The sequence below is a fragment of the Lithobates pipiens genome, unplaced genomic scaffold (genome assembly GCF_037356315.1).
Source record: "Lithobates pipiens isolate NorthernLeopardFrog02 unplaced genomic scaffold, aLitPip1_a1.2 Scaffold_30, whole genome shotgun sequence".
Lineage (NCBI taxonomy): Eukaryota > Metazoa > Chordata > Amphibia > Anura > Ranidae > Lithobates > Lithobates pipiens.
This window is the reverse complement of record NW_027507791.1, coordinates 122,608,286-122,623,455: the sequence shown is the minus strand read 5'-3', so window position 1 is coordinate 122,623,455 and position 15,170 is coordinate 122,608,286. Positions and strand designations below refer to the sequence as shown.

At 41.9% G+C, this 15,170-nt stretch overlaps 1 protein-coding gene across 1 annotated transcript in view; it reads left to right on the top strand.

Annotated features, from left to right (window-relative positions):
• PRKD1 (protein kinase D1) overlaps positions 1–15,170 on the top strand; it is a 266,882-nt gene that overhangs the window by 234,531 nt on the left and 17,181 nt on the right. Inside the window, exons 10-12 of the mRNA XM_077464790.1 lie at positions 5,145–5,197; positions 5,743–5,815; positions 5,925–6,031. Coding sequence (XP_077320916.1) covers positions 5,145–5,197; positions 5,743–5,815; positions 5,925–6,031 — 233 coding nt within the window. The remainder of the gene's footprint in view (positions 1–5,144; positions 5,198–5,742; positions 5,816–5,924; positions 6,032–15,170) is intronic.

The window sequence follows — 15,170 nt, the reverse complement described above, 5'->3', positions numbered from 1 at the left end:
TCATTACCAACAAAGGATTTTTACAAAGTATTAAATCAATTTCAGTTAGTGTGTTCAATACTTTTTCCCTTTGTTCCATTTTATTTACATAACTCAATGTTTGAACTTATTTGTTTTGGTTTTTGTATGTATGGTTTGCATGGGTTGTTACTAGGGTGGCACTGATATGGTTATCTGTGCCGATACTAAGCATTTGCAAGGCGAGTGTGAGTAGTGCAGGAAGTAGGGATTGGGTAGGTCAGTGTAGTGGTCACTTAGACCGATCTGTGTGCGATCAGCTGCATTGGAGGCCAGAGGAGAGATTTGGGGTCTAAAAGACCCCAGATCTCTCCATAAAGAGGACCTTTCATGGCCCATGCTATTACAAGGGATGTTGGTCATCCCTTTTAATAGCAATAACATGGAGCAAAAAAAGGTTAAAGGTACAGTGGTAAGTAAAAATAAAATAACAAAAAAAGTTAGACTAGGTAGCTTTAATTGGTATCAGCGAGTACTTGAAGAAAAGTCTTTAAAAAACTGTTATCAGTGCAGCCCTAGTTGTTACCAAAGTGGTGAAAATTTCATATCAATAGCAACTTTAGAAATATGTTTACCAAGGAAAATGGTGGCCTGTCCAATACTTATTTTACCCTTTTATATATGTTGACATGGTTTTCTCCATAAGGGCATACCTCTTTCAAACATTACATCCAGTATAGAACAATAACAGTATTGCAATTTGCTACATCAAAATTATGTATAAGTGGGTATAACAAAAAGTTTCCCAGTATGGTATGCTTTTATTACATTTATATGTATGTGAAGCAGACTAATGCCAAATCATTTTATAAAATAAACAAAGGGGTATACCATATCATATTATTATATGTCTAATTGGAAAACTATGTACAGTGCCTTGCGAAAGTATTCGGCACCCTTGAACTTTACAACCTTTTGCCACATTTCAGGCTTCAAACATAAGGATATACAATTTTAATTTTTTGTGAAGAATCACCAACAAGTGGGACACAATTGTGAAGTGGAACTAAATCTATTGGAAATTTTAAACTTTTTTAGCAAATAAAAAACTGAAAAGTGGTGCGTGCAAAATTATTCGGCTCCTTTACTTTCAGTGCAGCAAACTCACTCCAGAAGTTCAGCGAGGATCTCTGAATGATCCAATGTTGTCCTAAATGACTGATGGTGATAAATCGAATCCACCTGTGTGTAATCAAGTCTCTGTATAAATGCACCTGCTCTGTGATACTCTCAGGGTTCTGTTGAAAGCACAGAGAGCATCATGAAGACCAAGGAACACACCAGGCAGGTCCATAATACTGTTGTGGAGAAGTTTAAAGCCGTATTTGGATACAAAAAGATTTTCCAAGCTTTAGGCTCCATGCACACTGAAGCTGATAAACTGCAGTTTATTGGCGTTTGGGCGTTTTTTGTAAAAGCCCATAAACTCCACTCTATGTTAGCCTATGTGTCCATGCACACATGGACGTTTTTCAGCTTTAATGAGCAGTGGAGTTTATGGGCTTTTTTCTGAACGCCAGAAATTCGCGTTCAAAGTGCCGTTTTTCAGCGGCAAAAAACGACAAACGCTCATTAACGCTCATTAACGCTCGTTCATTAGTGTTCGGCATTCTATTTTTCAATGCATTGTGGGATTTTTGGAGTGTCCTCTGTGTATTTTTATAAAGAACGCCCATTAACGCTAACGCTGTAAAACGCTCATTAACGCTCATTAACGCTAGTATAAAACGCTGTTAAAAGCAGGTTTTTCAACCAGCGTTTTCTGCCAGCAATCTGGCGTCCAGAAATAGCTTTTTTGAGCTTCAGTGTGCATGGAGCCTTAAACATCCCAAGGAGCACTGTGCAAGCGATCATTTTGAAATGGAAGGAGTATCAGACCACTGCAAATCTACCAAGACCTGGCCGTCCCTCTAAACTTTTAGCACAGACAAGGAGAAGACTGATCAGAGATGCAGCCAAGAGGCCCATGATCACTCTGGATGAACTGCAGAGAACTACAGCTGAGGTGGGAGAGTCTGTCCATAGGACAACAATCAGTCGTACACTGCACAAATCTGGCCTTTATGGAAGAGTGGCAAGGAGAAAGCCATTTCTCAAAGATAACCATAAAAAGTCTTGTCTAAAGTTTGCCACAAGCCACCTGGGAGACGCACCAAACATGTGGAAGAAGGTGCTCTGGTCAGATGAAACCAAAATCGAACTTTTTGCCCACAATGCAAAACGATATGTTTGGCGTAAAAGCAACACCGCTCATCACCCTCAACACACCATCCCCACTGTCAAACGTGGTGGTGGCAGCATCATGGTTTGGGCCTGCTTTTCTTCAGCAGGGACAGGGAAGATGGTTAAAATTGAGGGGAAGATGAATGCAGCCAAATACAGGACCATTCTGGATGAAAACCTGTTGGAGTCTGCAAAAGACCTGAAACTGGGACGGAGATTTATCTTCCAACAAGACAATGATCCCAAACATACAGCAAAATCTACAAAGGAATGGTTCACAAAAAAACGTATCCAGGTGTTATAATGGCCAAGTCAAAGTCCAGACCTGAATCCAATCAAGAATCTGTGGAAAGCTGAAAACTGCTGTTCACAAACGCTCTCCATCCAACCTCACTGAGCTCGAGCTGTTTTGCAAGGAAGAATGGGCAAGAATTTCAGTCTCTTGATGTGCAAAACTGATAGAGACATACCCCAAGCGACTTGCAGTTGTAATCGCAGCAAAAGGTGGCTCTACAAAGTATTAACGCAAGGGGGCTGAATCATTTTTCATGCCCAACTTTTCATTTTTTTATTTAAAAAGTTTCAAAAATCCAATAGATTTCGTTCCACTTCACAATTGTGTCCCACTTGTTGGTGATTCTTCACAAAAAATTAAAATTTTATATCTTTGTTTGAAGCCTGAAATGTGGCAAAAGATTGAAAAGTTCAAGGGGGCCGAATACTTTCGCAAGGCGCTGTAAATAAACTTTAATACCCCATAGACAACAACACCAATGTTATGATCGAATACAATTTTATTACAAAAATATATATATTTTAAACATTTACAGACCAATGGTAAAAGCAATCCACCATCCCCTTAAGTTGTAAAAGGCGTTTGCCTTTCTAGACGTATATATACAGTATCTCACAAAAGTGAGTACACCCCTCACGTTTTTGTAAATATTTTATTATATCTTTTCATGTGACAACACTGAAAAAGTGACACTTTGCTACAATGTAAAGTAGTGAGTGTACAGCTTGTATAACAGTGTCAATTTGCTGTCTCCTCAAAATAACTCACAAATCCAATAATGTCTAAACTGCTGGCAGCAAAAGTAAATACACCCCTAAGTGAAACTGTCCAAATTGGGCCCAATTAGCGATTTTCCCTCCCTGGTGTCATGTGACTCATTAGTGTTACAAGGTCTCAGGTGTCGATGGGGAGCAGGTGTGTTAAATTTGGTATTATCGCTCGCACACTCTCATACTGTTCACTGAAAGTTCAACATGGCACCTCATGGTAAAGAACTCTCTGAGGATCTGAAAAGAAGAATTGTTGCTCTACATAAAGATGGCCTAGGGTCCTAAGCTATAAGATGATTGCTAAAGAAGTTAAGTGCAAAAGCTCAGCATCATATCCAGAGGTTGTCTTTGGAAAATAGATGTATGAGCGCTGCCAGCATTGCTGCAGGGGTTGAAGGGGTGGGAGGGTCAGCTTGTCTGTGTTCAGACCATAAGCCACACACTGTATCAAATTGGTCTGCATGGCTGTTGTCCCAGAAGGAAGCCTCTTCTAAAGATGATTCACAAGAAAGCCTGCAAACTGTTTGCTGAAGACAAGCAGAGTAAGGACATGGATTACTGGAACCATGTCCTGTGGTCTGATGAGATCAAGATAAACCTATTTGATTCAGATGGTGTCAAGCGTGTGTGACGGCAACCAGGTGAGGAGTACAAAGACAATTGTGTCTTGCCTACAGTCAAGCATGGTGGTAGGAGTGTCATGATTATAAGATATGAAATATTTACAAAATGTGAGGGGTGTACTCACTTTTGTGCGATACTGTAGCAAAGAGACATATACTCTGAGCAATGCAGTTATATGGGGAAACATCAAATTCTTCAAACAATATGTATTCTTCATTTATATGTAATCCTGATATAACCAATCTAGTTTCAGTGTTTGAATTCTTCATATATTATGTACAAACAATATATTCATGGAATTGCTATATTATTTCCAGATGAACTCAAATAGTGACATATAAATCCCAGTGTGTGCACCATGTGACCTATACTGAAGAAGCGGAGAGGACTGAGCAACCCAATGAGGGTCTTAGTATTTGGAGGTACAAGTGTTTTGGAACTGTAAGCCGTACAATACAACGCTTGAAATGTGTTTACGGAATCAACCTTTTAAGTTTCTTTGAGATGGGTTTATTACTTTGTGGAATTTTAATGAAAAATATATTGTGTCTATTCTCAAAATGCTGCAAAAAGTTTTTGTAGCTTGAAGCTGAAACTACAAAACGCTGGAGGGGGAAAAAAAAAAATCTATTATTCTTAATGTAGATGGTTCACATCTCCACGCCAAGTCGCCTGAAGCTCAAACAAGTTCTGGACCCTTTTTTGTAGTTCGAATCGGACAGATTTGGGCGTTTTTCTTCCTTTTACATTGGTGACCTTTTTGCCCTGCACAAAATCACGGCAAAACGCGGTTAAAAAAACGCAGCAAAATTGCGCGATTTTCTTCCTGAAAACGCTAAGCTCAGGTGTGAATAGGGCCGTAGAGAAAAATATTTAGCCTTTGGTGTCTTTAGCTTATCCAATAACCAAGTGGACCTGTGGTGTAAGAATAAGATTGTTAAAAGTACCCCCCCCCCCCCCCCCCCAACCGTAACAATCAATAATGTTAGAGATATTAAACAACTCTACCTTTCTAATTAAACCCTTCAAATTCATATGGCCAGTGGCAACACAGTCCTTTGTGAACAGTATTTTCCTATATGTATTTTCTTGTACTTAATAAATAGGTTGGCATTAGTAAGTTTAAACATACTTATTTTGGAATGCATTGCATTGAAAAGGTAATTGCTGAAGTTAATGTGTGCATCATGTTACTTATGATGTTTGTCTTGTAGGTGATGTTTCCACAAGCATCTCCGTGTCTAACTGCCAGGTGCAAGAAAATGTGGTATGTACTTCTAACTAAGATCCTTCACCTATTTACAATGTGAACAGTGTGGCTAAAGATTAGGAATTTGAGACTTTTGTTGACACAAATGTCAAATTGGATATTGAAGTCTTAAAAAAAAGAGCTCTACTACTGTTGCAGAAGGATGAATGTCTTGTTTTGCTGCTGAGCTTGTTATGCCGCTATGTTGATCAGCTAATGCTTTGTGTTTCCTTGGAGACCTAACCTGGTCCATGCTGTGACTAGATTCTGCATGTGATGTCCCAGACATCTGGTGTACTAGTTTGTTAGCCGCAAAGTGCTCTACAGGTTCAGAGCAGTAGCACAGTCTCTGTAAAAATATCAGTTGTAAATTAAAGTAATAAGTGCACAAGGTGACATGCACCTTTTTGGACCTAACCATTAGTAACCCAGAACATTGTACTATTGAATTCCTAGAGTTTAGATTTAAATAGTTTTTAAATAGTATTTTTATAAGCATATCTATGTTGCCTACTCTCTTGAAGGTATAATCATGTAAAATGTTCTGTTTGCTTTGTCCATAGGATATTAGTTCTGTATATCAGATTTTTCCAGATGAGGTTCTTGGATCCGGACAGTTTGGTATTGTATATGGAGGTATGGTTTACACCCACTGTTAAAAATACTTTGCCTATATTACACCAATTAAGTAACATTCAAAAATGGCTCGCTGATCTATTTGTAAATATGTGCTCCTTAATTTCAGGAAAGCATCGGAAGACAGGCCGAGATGTGGCTATAAAAATAATAGATAAACTGCGTTTTCCTACTAAGCAGGAAAGCCAGCTAAGGAACGAAGTTGCCATATTACAGGTACAGATTGCAATATAACTGCTTATGCACTCATAATAGATAATTATATTTTCCTGAGGGCAAAATGGGGAACAGAACCTACCACAACTCATATACCTATTGATAGGTTATTCTGAATTACCTGAAATAAGCATGTGTGTTAGAGACTGAGATAGTGGTGTTTGATTGTTTGTTTCTTGGGACTTGGTTTGAGGTGATTGGATAATATATATATATATTATGCTATGTAAATCGATATAGTTTAAAAAATAGCTGAAAGGAAAAGACGTTTGGTGAACTTTTAGTATTAACCGCTTCCCGCCCAGCCTCTATATATATATATATATATATATATATATATATATATATATATATATATATATATATATATATATATACATATACATATACATATACACATACACATACACATACATATACATATACATATATACATACACACACATACAGCTTGGGGGGATAAGCAACGATCCAGGACGACGTGCCCATACGTCTCCTTGATTGTGCGCCCTCAGGGGCAGGCTGTTGCATGATCTGTAATTGGTGTCACAGATCCTGAGTACAGGGCCAACCCTGTAACATGTGATCTCTGTGACTAATCAGTCAGCAATAGTAAACAAAGGCTGTCATTCATGATCTTGTTTACTAATGTGATTGGTCGCAGCAATCACATGGTATGGTGCCAGTCACAGTGGACCATGTTCGTGTTTGGATAATTCTTCCAAGAGCTTTTAACAGGCGTTGAGGTGGTGGTGTATCGCCTCTTCATCACCTGCTTTAGCCCCTTGGCCCTCACACAAGCAACCCCCATTTTCTTGAATTGGAGACGATTGGTGGGTGTACAGGACACATTTCCCTGCATAATACACTGGCATCAGTTATGATGCCGCCACCAGGAACCCAAAGGCTAGTGAAGAACTAGCCTGGGTGAGAATGGCGCTGGATCCCTGGGACAGGTTAAGTGTACTTTTAGTAAAAGCAGCTACAGGATTTGTAGCTACTGACTTTTAACCACTACAGCCCCAAAAGATTTGGCTGCTCAATGACCAGGCCATTTTCTTTGGGATACGGCACTGCATCGCTTTAACTGACAATTGCACGCTCTTGCGATGTTGTACCCCAGCAAAATTGACGTCCATATTATTTGATCATCTCTGCGGTTTTTATTTTTTGCGCTATAAAGACCGACAATTTTGAAAAAAAAAACTGTTTTGTACTTTTTGCTGTAATATCCAAAAAATTTTAAAAGCTATTTTTTTCCTCAGTTTAGGCCGATATGTATTCTTCAACATATTTTGCTAATAAAAATCACAATACGCATATATTGATTGGTTTGCGCAAAAGTTATAGAATCTACAAAATAGGGAAAAGATTTATGGCATTTTTATTATTTTTTTTACTAGTAATGGCAGTGAATATCGATTTTTATCAGGACTACAACATTATGGAGGACAGATGGGACATTTTTGACACATTTTTGGGACCATTGTCATTAATACAGCGATCAGTGCTATAAATATGCACTGATTACTGTGTAAATGTCACTGACGGGGAAGGGTTTAACTGTATTACCTAGGGAGTGATTCTAACTGGGGAGGGGGGGTTGAGAGTAATTGTTGTTCAGGATGAGCTCAGGCGTGTTCGCAAACAGCACGTGCAGAGCCCGCCAGGAAGTCGGCACTGCACAGTGCTAAACACAGGCAGTGAGACATTTCCTGATCTCTGCAGCCACGCATCGAGACAATGTCTCACTGCTTGTGATTAGCGCTGTGCAGTACCGACTTCCTAACTGGCTCTGCACATGCTGTTTGCGAACACGCCTGAACTCATCCTTCATACACAGTATGAAAAACAGTTTGCTCTCCTCAACCCTGACAGCGTGTAGATCTGTTTGTTTATATTGACATATCTCCATTCTGTCTCAGGGTGGAGTGATCGTGGGTGTCCAGCTGCTATCGCGACCACCGGGCACACGCATTGGCTCCGGGGTCGGGCTGCACGCACGTTTGTGCGCCCCCTAGTGGTCAAAAGTATAACTGCGGCGGCTGGTCTGGAAGGGGTTCATTTTTTTTTTTTACATTTTTCCCAGAGTGAACCCTCTAAATATCCCTATAAAAAATTTTTTTATCTCTTAATCGTACAGTTATGAAAGTATTGTGGAAAGATTATGCTGCTTACTTTTGGAGATTGGACACTGGCAAATAAATTGTAAGGACAGCCCACTACAACTCCTGTTTCCAGCAAACCTTGTTTTTTTTGCTAGTGTGCAAATATTTTCTCCCTACTATGGGAGAAGCAAACTATTTACTTTTTCTCTGTTGCTCTTTTCTCAAGATTGTCACCTAGCAAGATTCTTCAGCTGCTGCAGAGCCACTGAGACTCACTTTTGCAGCTTATGGATCGTTTAGTTCTTGACTCTGTCCTGGGGGACCGAACCCTGACCCTACCAGGTTGAAGGTGAAGTTTCAGCCTGTAATGTTGGCCTCTTGTTAGCCCCAGGGTGTTTTACAGGTTTAGGCCCTGGGGGGGGGGGGGGGGGGGTAAAGGCTGTTTGGAGTCTCTTCCCCAACATCCTTACTGTGGGAGTACTACAGGAAACATTGCTGTTGGTAAGTCAAGGCTTTGCCCTATCTGGGAGCATGGGAGTGCTACTCTGTTGCCTCTTAGTAGTTCCCAAGGGGAGTTCCTGCTGCAACTCTGCCACAAGCCAGCAGCAGCAGAGGTCTTGTCCATTGCCATTGTTGAATGTGACACTATTTTGGCTCTCAGCCCAAGCCTATTAACCCTCTTCCCAAATAGGTGTACTGTGCATGGGAACGCCATTTTGTAACCCAGTTTCCCCTTTCCTGGTCTTAGCCATGCTTTAGGCATTCCTGGTGAGTATTCCCTCCCTGCTTACACTCTGCTAATATCTTGGGGTGAGTTTGCAGTATAAGCCCAGACCACTGTTCCCAAACTGAGTCTACTCTTCTTGAAGACCTCTCTAAGCCCTCCAGGGATGCCCCTCTCCGCTAGATTATCTAGGGAGGAGTTTTGAACTTGTAAAAACTTCTTCCTTCCCAAAAGTCTATCTCTTTCTTCACCCTGCTTAATGTTGTCGAGCTTTCCAATCTCTTTAGACAGACCTTCAGGCTGTTCTAGAGCAGCTCCTCTCTCAAGGGTGTGGGAGGGGGTTGTTGGTGGTGGCTCATAGCCATTGTTCCGGAGAAGGAAGTATTCCCCAGAGCCAAAGAAGACATCTGCCCCATACTGGACCTAAAGCCGGGTACACACTATGATAGACCTAACCAAGATGGGGGCTTCTGGAGGGGACTAGGAGCAAGCCTTGATGGGCTTATGTGATTATATCTGGCTTCAAAGAGTAAGGGGGAAGCCTAATAAAATTGATTAGAGGTGGACAGAAGGGAGAGCAAGCTGATAAAAATAAGTTTATGCCCAGAGCTTTAAATCTATACATTGCAAATTGGTGCTATCACTGACATTGGGAGGGTACAGTGTTGATACCGTTCATGAAGCCAGTTGAAGACTTGTATACTGAACAGCCTTGTTGTAGAAACAGTTGTGTTTAATTATCCTAGAGTGAGATTAAAGCTAGTAGAGTTAAAGTGTTTTCATAATGAGGATGGGTGGGAAAGGTGTATGTTTGAAAAGTAGAATTAATAATGAGACAAAATAAAGTTGTAATAAGTTTATATGACGGCTAAAAGTTTTGGAAACTGAGGCCTATCTGCATTTACCTGGAGAATGCACAGGGCGACATGACCTGTAAACCTAGGCCATGACAAAACACATGGAATGGATACATCAATATTGATCTAGGTCAGCTCTGCCCTTCATTAAAGCGGTTGTATACCTGCACATCTTAAAAAAAACAAAAAAAAAACTCTAAGGCATAATGCAAGGCAAAGGCATTATGAAATGCTTACCTTAGATTGAAGCCCCTGTATTGCAGCTCGTTCCAAGCCGAGGTAGCTGACATTTTGCCCTCTGCATTTCTTCCAGGTTCGCGGCTCCAGGGGTGTGAGTGGCCAGAGTCGCGATGACATCACTCCTGCACATGTGCGTGGGAGTCTTCTTCCCGGCAAGGTCCGGTAGCAGCCAGGCATTCAAATTATCTCCTAAATTGTATAAGTTTAGGAGATATTAATTTTACCAACAGGTAAGCCTTATTGTAGACTTACCTGTAGGTAAAACTTACAAAAGAGGTTATAAAACCACTTTAAGTGATGTTGAAATTGGGCTACAAAACATTTAGTGTTCACATCACAAGACGAAGGCTGGATTAGGGAAGGAAGTGGAATCATTTTGGTTCAGTTTGTTTTCCTGTGTGTTTACTTTAACTTGATACTGCCCATTTGTATCCTCTTCATTTTTATCCATCGTGTAATGTTTTAAGAGAACAAAGACTGTAGCCAAACTATACCCAATTTTCCATTAAGCCTAGACATCTGAGTAACTGTTACATTAGAAATTTGCCTACACATAATTGTATTTGTAAACCAGCTTACACACCTGTCTTGTGTTATGTGATAGCTTCATTTGTATCATTATGAGCCCTCATTTATACTTAATTGATGTTTACACCTATATACCGGTCTCCAGTGTTTTAGGCTCTGTTTTAGCACTTAACTTGCTATAGGGTTACATATAAGAGACGGACCAGCTTCTAGAATCTAGTATTAATAAGGTTCTGTTTTTGGTTTAGCTAGTGAATAGTATCCTACTAATTAAAGTGTTTGTAAAGGCAGAAGGTTTTTTTTTTATCTTAATGCATTCTATGCATTGAGATAAAAAGCCTTCTGTGTGCAACAGCCCCCCTAATACTTAAATGAGCCCCATCTCGATCCAGCGATGTCCACAAGTGCCTTGGCCATCCAGGACTCTGTTTCCTGAGTGGCTGAGACACAGCAACATTGCCATTGGCTCCCACTGCTGTCAAAGTCAGCCAATGAGAGAGGGAGTGGGGCCGAACTGTGGCTCTGTGTCTGAATGGATACACAAAGCTGCAGCTCAACCCCATAGCAAGCTTCTTTCTGTGAAGGCACTCAACAGGAGGGAGGAGCGAGGAGCTCCAGTCAGGGACCTGAGAAGAGGAGGAACCGTGCTGCCCTGTGCAAAACCATTGCACAAAGCAGTTAAGTATAAGATGTTTGTTATTTTTATAGAAAAAAAGAGACTTTTCAATCACTTTATAACACATTTCTATCAGCGCAAGTAATAAACGTAATCACTAAATAGTGATATGTGTGGTAGGTGATATACCAAAAAAAAAAAAACCACCAAAAAACAATGAAAAAAATATCCCCCAACTGGCTGCTGCACACACAGAAAATGCGTTCACTTCACATATAAAATATACATAACAAAACAGTGTTGCGCTTCCTAAATAACTCCCAGTAAATCCTTAAATAAGAATGTGATTAACTTGCAAGATACTGAGTACACAATCAAATATTCATGTTCCCTCACTGGGAATAGTGAAAAATACAAAATTAAATATACGTGTTCCCTCAGTGGGAATAGTGAACAATAAAGATAAAGTCCACACATTCAAAAAATAAAAAGATTAAAAATAAAGTGTCCGAATGCACAAAAATAATCCTCAGAGTTTTCTGCACAAAAAAAACGTACTACACACTACCAATGCATAAACGTGGAAAATGCAAGTGCTCTCCTCTACCTCAATATCCTAGCTGCTCACCTCACGTTCTGACCCCTGTTTCACCAGGAGGTCAGAAAAGGCAGGTTCCCTCTCTGGGATAAAAACGGATCAGCTGGTCATGGAACTCCTGTTCCTTCCGTGCTGCCTCTGGCTGTTTGGATGGATACCAGCCAGTTCAAATTCCCTCAATGGGTTCCGGTGCACAGAAAAGGCAAAATCTAGTGCTCTCTGTATATCAAAACAATGTATTTCCTCGTTAAAACGTTACTCACAAACGCAGCACTTAAGCTGTGCAGGCTCAGGATGCATAGAAACAAGACGCTCCCGGGATGACGCTGCCACTGCGACTCCTTACCCCTATATGCGTTATGTCAAATGGGCTGCTACACCACCGTGACTTCTTCAGTAAGGGCTGGAGACTGGAGTCTCGATAAAAATCGCTGATCGCCACCATTACTAGTATAAAAAAATATATATATATATATCTCAATAAAAATGCCATAAAACTGTCCCCTATTTTGTAGATGCTATAACTTTTGCGCAAACCAATCAATAAATGCTTATTGTGACTTTTTTTTTTTTACCAAAAATATGTAGGCCTAAACTGAGGAAAAAAACTTTTTTATATATTTTTTGGGGATATTTATTATAGCAAAAAGTAAAAAATAATGCTTTGTTTTTTTTTTCAAAATTGAAGCTTTTTTTTGTTTGTAGAGCAAAAAATAAAAACCACAGAGTTGATCAAATGCCACCAAAAGAAAGCTCTATTTGTGGGGAAAAAAAAGGACCTCAATTTTGTTTGGGAGCCACGTCACGCGACCACGCAATTGTCAGTTAAACCGACGCAATGCCGAATCGCAAAAAGTGCTCTGGTCTTTGGCCAGCCAAATGGTCCGGGGCTTAAGTGGTTAACCGCTTGCCGACCGGGCCATAGCCAAAAACCAGCTACAGCGCGGTCGTGTTTTTCTGAGAGGGCGTCCATGAATGTCCTCCCAGAATCTTGCATTCGTGCGCCCCCTGAGTGGAAGACCCGGCAAATCGTGGCAAATGGCCGCTGGTAGCGGCCTTTTACCACATGATCGATACGTCAAATGACGGAGCGATCACTTGTAAACAATGACATGATGCCGGTTCCTCCCTCCCCTCTCTGTACCGATCTGTACAGTGTCAGGGGAGAGGGGGAGAGATGGCAGCAGTGCTGTGGGCTGGATGTGTAGTGCCCACAGCGCTGCTCATTGACAATAATCTGCAGTACTCTGCAATGATCTGCCAATACTCTGCAACACTGTAGAATACTCGCCAATACTCTGGAATAAATTTTAACAGAAACAAAGAATTTTTCTCTTATATTCCCCGACCGACACAGCTCCCCTCTTAGCCATTGGGTTGTTATGCCCTATTACTAGGCATTGTTGCCCAAGGTCCCTTGGGTAACAAACCTCCACCCTGCCATGCAGTCATCAGTTTTATTTTGCCTAGTGAAGGAGAAGGACCTAGGAACCCTGCGGGCCCATCGGTCCGTGCTTTTTTTATACAGAAGCGTAACTTTTTGTGCAAGATGAATGATTCTGTGATCTACTATCAACAGCCGGCTGGGTGACAGGCTGGATACCCTTATCCTTGTAGTCTCCCCAGTCCGGCCATCGAGCGTGTGCCGCTACGCACTCGGCAGGCCACAACAAAACCTTAGCTCCAGAGGTGGTCGTAAGCTTTTATGCTCCGGGGCATACATATGACCGGGCTACTGATGTCTGCGTCACAGTATGCAGGGCCAGCAGCCACCCTGTACTCATTAGTGAGTGGGTCTGTGATGGAATGTCTCCCAGCTCTTCAGGACTGGTAAGTACAGTTCTCCCTGCTTCGGTGGGGCTGAGCAGCTGGGCATTCCCTGGGAGGTCGATTCGGGGGTCCCTCACCTCCCTTTCTTCTGTCCCAAGTCCCTGTCTTCTCTCCCCTGTCCCTTTATCTCCCCCCCCCCCCCGGGGGATGCTGCATGTGGCTGCTGAGCGGTGTGTGTGTCTATGCCGGGAGGTGCGTTACCCTTTTGAGGAGAGCCTTCTGAAAAAAAGGTCGGCTCCTCCAGTTAAATAAAGCAACCACGATCCCGGTTGAGGGGACTCCTGCATTCAAGGATCCCACGGACAGGAAGGCCGAGGCAGTGGCTCGTTCCTTGTTTACGGTTGTGGGGTCAGTCGTGCGACCAGTACTGACATCCGCACTTGTGTCGCAGACACTATCTGAGTGGGCAAAACTTTTGCATCGTGAATTGGCAGAGCAACAGGCTTCTCCTGTCTGCGTGGAACTAGCAGACCAACTAGTGCAAGGCCTTAAGTACATCTGTGACGTGGTCCTGGATTCTCTCCCTTTGTTATTCAGGGCTTCAGTGTCGGCTGTGGTGCTGAGGCCCCTGATTTGGCTAAAATGCTGGTCTGCTGACCAGGCATCCAAAAAAGCCCTGACGGATCTTCCCTTCCTTGGCGACCGGTTCTTTGGAGCCTCTTTTGATAAAAAATGCCACCGGTGGTAAGAGTACTTTACTACCACAGGCCAGGAAGGCTAAGGAGCCGTAGGCAATGGCCCTCTTTTTCCGCTCCAAAATAGCTTTTTTTTTTTTTTGTCCGTCCGGAGCTTCGACAAAACATCCCCAGCCTGACAGGATGACCACGGACGGACAAAAACATCCCTGGAACCACAAGCCTTCAAATAAAAGTGCTACCGCATGAAGGTTTGCCCCCACCCATGTCTCGGGTAGGGGGTCGTCTTCGGGAGTTTGCAGCCCGGTGGTCCTTTTGGACTGCCCAGAGAGGAGGAAAGTTGCTTCTATGAAGACTCAGGTAACTTGCATTTACTTCTATTACAGAAGTAATTTGCAAGTTGCGCTGTAGTTCTAAATCGGCCTTTTTATCTACACAATCGGCCGATGCCGATTAAAAAACGGCAAATATCGGGCGATATATCAGTCGACCTCTAATGACAATGCCCACAACCTGAGCATTCCACGTATAGGGGTTAGATCAGTTAATCAGTTTTTAGTCTGCGTTCTCTGGTATTCTGAATGGACTAGCATGTCATTAAAATGTTTGTTCAGGCACAAATATAAATCACTGTCAGCCCCTCTATTATACTCAGGCATACGACACTGTATATGTCTTTACTAAAATACGAGGCTTGTAAATACCTATTTAAAGCGATCTTCAGGCTGGTCACGCTTTTCAGCTCCGATACATGGCTTCTGCAGGAGGGGCCGAGATCTCCCTCTGAAGTCAGCCGTGGAGATCACATGGCCGCCCAGCCACTCCTGCAGAAGCCCTGTCTCAAAGCTGGGTAGTCACATGACTGACCTGAAGCTCTAAATAGGTATTTACAAGCCTTGTTTTTAGAAAAGACATATACAGTGTGGTATGCCTGAGTAAAATAGAAGGGCTGGCAGTGACCATTTAAAAGTTTTGGATTTTTACTAACAGTGGCAGTGGGGTG